Genomic DNA, 5,880 nt, shown 5'->3' with positions numbered 1-5,880 from the left:
AGGCTAATTATCCTACCCATGATTTGGAGCTGGGGGCAGTTGTGTTTGCCCTCAAGATTTGGAGACATTACCTCTATGGGGTCCGTTGTACTATTTACACGGATCACAAGAGTTTGAGGTACCTTATGGATCAGCCGAGTCTGAACATGAGGCAGAGGAGGTGGTTGGATGTGCTGAAGGATTACGATTGTGAGATCCTTTACCATCCAGGGAAGGCCAACGTGGTGGCCGACGCCCTAAGCCGCAAAGTGTCGGCGGCCCCTATCAGAGATCTATGTTTGAGGATGACAGTGATCACTCCGTTGTTAGAGCGGATCAAGGAGGCTCAGGTGGAGGGCCTCAAGGAGGAGAGACAGAAGTGTGAGAGGATCGTGGGCCGAGTAGCCTCGTTTGATTATGATAGTCATGGTTTGCTGACGCTTCACGGGAGAGTGTGGGTACCGTACTGGGGTGGAGTACGGCAAGTGTTGATGGATGAGGCTCATAAGTCTCGGTTTTCTATCCACCCAGGGGCGACGAAGATGTATCGAGATCTTCGACCTGATTATTGGTGGCCCTGCATGAAGCGGGACGTCGCCTGGTATGTTGAGAGATGCCTGACCTGCCGGAAGGTCAAGGCGGAGCACCAGAGGCCTCACGGCAAGATGCAGCCGCTAGACATTCTCGTGTGGAAATGGGAGGACATCACCATGGATTTTGTCACCAAGCTCCCCAGGACCGCACGAGGAGTGCCCATTTTATCCCGATCCAGGAGAGTATATCGGCGGAGAAGTTAGCCGATATCTATGTACGAGAGATTGTGGCACGTCATGGAGTGCCGGTATCGGTGGTGTCAGACCGAGATGTCCGTTTCACATCCAGATTCTGGAAGTGGTTTCACGACGAGATGGGTGCTCGTCTCCATTTCCGCACCGCTTTCCACCCTCAGACAGACGGGCAGAGCGAGAGGACGATTCAGACTCTCGAGGACATGCATAGGGCATGTGTTCTTGATTTAGGTGGCAGTTGGGATACGTATCTTCCGTTGGCGGAATTTTCGTATAACAACAGTTATCATGCGAGCATTGATCGACCTCCCTTTGAGATGCTGTATGGGAGGAAGTGTAGGACCCCGATTTGTTGGGGCGAGGTCGGTCGGCGGGTCATCGGGAGCACGGAAGTGGTGCTCAAGACGACTGAGTTGATCCAGCAGGTCCGTAGTAGACTGCAGACTGCTCAGAGTCGGCAGAAGAGCTACGCCGATAGGAGGCGTTCAGACTTGGAGTTCCAGGTGGGGGATATGGTCCTTCTGAAGGTCTCACCTTGGAAGGGTGTCATCAGGTTTCGGAAGAGGGGCAAGTTGGGCCCCAGATTTATTGGTCCTTTCAGGGTTTTGGCCCGGGTGGGTAGGGTTGCTTATCGGTTAGATCTTCCTGAGGAGCTTAGTCAGATCCAAAACACTTTCCATGTGTCTCAGTTGAGGAAGTGTTTGGTGGATGAGTCAGCAGTCGTTCCCCTAGAGGATATTCAGGTTGATAGCAGCCTGAACTATATTGAGAGACCGGTCGCAATTCTGGACCGGAAGACCAAGACCATGAGGAACAAGGAAATTCAGTTAGTGAAGGTGCAGTGGCAGCACCGGAAGGGGTCTGAGTGGACGTGGGAGGCTGTGGAGGAGATGAGGGAGCACTACCCAGAGATATTTGCAGATTCAGCCGTAGCAGACTTCGAGGACGAAGTCTGAGATAAGTGGGGGAGAATTGTAACGACCCGTCTCCGGTATGATAATTCCTTGGTATTTATTTTGAAGTTGTGCAAGAGGGACTCGGCGAGTTCATGGCCTGACTCGCCGAGTATGGTCGGGATTTCGAGCACGTGTTAGCTGGCGACTCGGCGAGTCCATATTCCGGACTCGGCGAGTCTGTCCGTCTGGGAGAAACCCTAAATCCCCGGGTTGCCCACTATTTAAGCCACCTTATAGCCCCCAATCTCGCCTCCTTCACCTTCAAAAGCTGTGAGAAAACCCTAATTCGTTCTTGAGTGATTCTAAGTGATTTTTGTGTGCTATTGTGAAGGCTTGAAGAAGGAGAAGAAGAAAGGAGCAAGGAGAAGGATTGTAGAGCAGAGATTCAAGGGGAAAGCAAGAGCTCTTTGAGGTATTCTTCAGTTTTCCCTCTCTTTTATGCCTTAAAACCCTTTCTAGATTTTGTTAATGCCTTTCTCAAAGCTTTATGTTGTTATGGAAGCTCTCTTATGCCGAGATAACCTTAGATCTGTTCATTTAGGAGTTGTAGAGCCCAGATCTATTGCCTTTATGGAGCTATTTTGCATATTAACCCTAGATCTACCCCTTTTAAGCATCCTTTAGCCTTTATTCCTTTGTTCATGCGTTTGTACACGTAAAGTTGGAAACTTTACGTGGTAAATCAGCTTATTCGACTCAGATCTATCATTTGTATGCATTGGATTCGAACAGAATCGAGTGTAGAATAGTTGCATGGCGGTGACTCGGCGAGTCGGAAGAACGACTCGGCGAGTCTAGTCGCGAGTCCCCGATTTCTTCCTTTTGAGCGGTGTCGAGTGGGTCCAGTGAGTAGTGGAGTGGACTCAGCGAGTTTGAGGGTAGACTTAGTAATGGAGGGACTCGGCGAGTTGTTCATACAACTCGGCGAGTCCAAGGAAATCTTCTTAAGCTCAAGAACAACTCGTCGAGTTGTTCATAGGACTCGGCGAGTCGGATGAAGATTGTCTGAATTCTTGGAGCGGGAGAGTACTCGTCGAGTCGATGCAATACTCGACGAGTAGCAGCGAGTAGAGTCGAGGAGTGAGAATAAGGACTCGGCGAGTTGGTGGCCCAACTCGGCGAGTCAGGTCAACTGTGGGTTGACTTTGTCTGAGAGTTGACCTTTACCAACAGTTGACTTTGACCAAGGGTAAAAGAGTCATTTTTACCCAGTGCAGTGTTTAGTATTTGATTGAGTGTATTTATGGACTTGCAGCCGGGGAGATACCGGAGCAGCAGCAGTTAGCCCTCAGAGTTATTCACTCAGCAGCCAGTTCATGAGGTGAGTTTCTCTTCAGTAGGAACGGGTCTACGGCCACAATGCCGGCCCGTTTAATTATCAGTATTCCCGGACTTTGGTCTGATGCAGTAGCTAGAGTGCTTGATGTCTTTGTGATTCAAGCATGTTTGTGTTATGTGTTCCGGACTCTGTTCCGATGCAGTATGCAGTTTTTGTGTTTATAATAGTTGTTATGTTTTATGCTATGCCATGATCAGTCAGTTCCGGACTTTGGTCCGATGCAGTTAGTTCCGGACTTCGGTCCGATGCAGTTAGTTCCGGACCTTGGTCCGATGCGGTTAGTTCCGGACTTTGGTCCGATGCAGTCAGTTCCGGACTCTGGTCCGATGCAGGGGACAAGGTCCCAGTCAGTTCCGGACTTTGGTCCGATGCAGCTAGTTCCAGACTTCGGTCTGATGCAGTGGGCAAGGCCCAGTATGTGCTTATGTGTATTGTATGGTATGTGGTAGTTTGTGGGAGCTCACTAAGCTTCGTGCTTACAGTTTTAGTTTTGGTTTCAGGTACTTCTGCTAGCAGAGGGAAGAGCTCGGGATGATGGCATCGCACACACCACAGCTTCAGCTTTTATCCTGGGAGTTGATTTAGTTTTTGATTTTTTTATATGACATGGATATGATACAGTTTCCGCACAGTGTTGTTTTTATTATGTTTGGGATACATCACGTATGGTTTTTATAATATGACACTCAGATTATGGTTGTTGGTTATATTGAAAAATGAAATTTTTGGGTCGTATTGTTGGGTTGTTACAAGATGGGTCTACCTCTGGCTCGAAGAATATCATTGAAGACAATGATGAAGAGGTTGTTTACAGACTGCCATTGGTTTCTGCTACTGATCCCCCGGTGGAGTCATCTGTTCCAATTGCTTGTCCAGAGTCCTCAACACAACAATCTGCTCCAGATACTGATGCTACTCCTCTAACTCCAGTTGAAAGAGAGTTCATGAACCAAGATGCTTCTGTTTTCACTCAAAATCTGATGGAACTTCTCTTTCCCGAACAAATCGCTGATGAGCTTGTAGCAAATCCAACAAACGAAACTGTTTCATCTACCGTGGATTCTTCAACAAATGAAGGAGCTATTAATATTCATAATCTTCCTGTTTCACTCAATGACATCAGTCAAGAAATACCCTCTCGTATACAGCGCGATCATCCGATCGAGAATGTCATTGGCCAGCTGGGCGACGGTGTTAGAACTAGAAGCCATAGTGGAGACGTCAACACATGTCTTTATTCTTGTTTTATCTCTCAAATGGAGCCCAAGAATGTAGAAATGGCTTTGAATGAGCCCAGATGGGTGGATGCAATGCATAACGAGCTGAATCAGTTCGAAAAGCTTGGGGTTAGGACATTGGTGGAATTGCCTAAAGGAAAGAAGTCTCTCGACACAAGATGGGTATTTCAGAATAAGCACGATGATTCGGGTGTAATTGTCCAAAATAAGGCGAGATTGGTTGTTCGTGGGTTCAAACAGATAGAGGGTCTTGATTATACATAACTATATGCTCCGGTGGCACGCTTGGAGGCTATTCGTATCTTCCTAGCTTATGCCTCTTACATGAATTTCATTGTCTATCAAATGGACGTCAAGACGGCTTTTTTGTATGGCAAGGTGAAGGAAGAAATCTATGTTGATCAACCTCCTGGGTTTGTCAACTTGAAATTTCCCAACCATGTCTACAAGTTAGACAAGGCTCTGTATAGGCTGCATCAAGCTCCTAGAGCCTGGTATGCTACTCTCACACAACACTTGCTCGATCATGGCTACTCACGCGACACTATCGATCAGACCCTATTCATAAAGCATGTCGGTGCAGATCAAATTCTTGTACAAATCTATGTAGACGACATCATTTTCGGGTCAACGAGTCCACAACTATGCAAGGAGTTCGAGGACATTATGAAAAAGAGGTTCAAGAGGAGTTCGTTGGGCAAAATAACCATGTTTTAGGGCTTCAGGTCCAACAACGTTCAGCCGGAATCCTGCTCCATCAAGCCAAATATGTGGAGGATATGCTTGAGAAGTTCGGGTTCAGAGATGCAAAACCTGCCTTAACACCCATGGCGGAGAGACCCCTGCTGACTCCTGATATTGAAGGCGAATTCGTAGATCAAACATACTACAAATCGATGACCGGTTCGCTTATGTATCTAACTGCAAGTCGCCCAGACATTATGTTTGCGGATTGTCAATGCGCACGTGATAAGGCTAATCCTAAACTATATCATCTTATTGCTGTTAAAAGAATTTTTCAGTACCTCAAAGGCAGCCTAAAACTGGGTCTTTGGTATCCGAAAAATTCTGAATTTGATCTGTATGCTTTTGCTGACAACAATTATGGAGGCTGCGAGCTTGATAGGAAATCGACTTCAGGCGGATGTCAATTTTTAGGTGATCGACTGGTGTCATGACAGTGCAAGAAATAGAACACTGTCTCAACCTCAACAACAGAAGCGGAGTACATGGCTGCGTCTGCTTGTTGCTCTCAACTCATATGGATCCAATATCAGCTATTGGATTACTGTTTGAGTTTTCAAGAAACCATTATCTTCTGTGATAATGAGGCTGCAATCCAAATTGCTAAAAATCCGGTCCAACACTCAAAAACCAAGCACATCGACATCAAAGTTCATTTTATCAGAGATTGTTATGAGGGCTCGCTCATTCGGCTAGAACAGGTTCCCATTACTAATAATTGGCGGATTTGTTCAAAAAGCCTTTTAACAATGCTCGATTCGATGTGCTAGTAAAATTTTTGAAAATGATTCGTTTTGAGGATTATGTTTTGTTTAGGTTAGTTTAAATTTGCGTAT

The 5,880-nt window shown here is 46.6% G+C and overlaps 1 protein-coding gene across 1 annotated transcript; it reads left to right on the top strand.

Annotated features, from left to right (window-relative positions):
• Positions 1 to 4,944: 4,944 nt before the first annotated feature.
• Positions 4,945 to 5,478, top strand: LOC111881037 (uncharacterized mitochondrial protein AtMg00810-like). The gene has a single exon (XM_023877430.1). The coding sequence runs from the start codon at positions 4,945 to 4,947 to the stop codon at positions 5,476 to 5,478; it is 534 nt and encodes a 177-aa protein (XP_023733198.1).
• Positions 5,479 to 5,880: the final 402 nt, after the last annotated feature.

Source organism: Lactuca sativa, chromosome 3 (assembly GCF_002870075.4).
Source record: "Lactuca sativa cultivar Salinas chromosome 3, Lsat_Salinas_v11, whole genome shotgun sequence".
Lineage (NCBI taxonomy): Eukaryota > Viridiplantae > Streptophyta > Magnoliopsida > Asterales > Asteraceae > Lactuca > Lactuca sativa.
The sequence above is the reverse complement of the archived record's forward strand: the minus strand, read 5'-3'. Positions and strand labels throughout refer to the sequence as shown.

Bases quoted from the DNA above. Each gene is read 5' to 3' on its own strand.
- LOC111881037 (XM_023877430.1), top strand. From the start codon at position 4,945: ATGCAAGGAGTTCGAGGACATTATGAAAAAGAGGTTCAAGAGGAGTTC.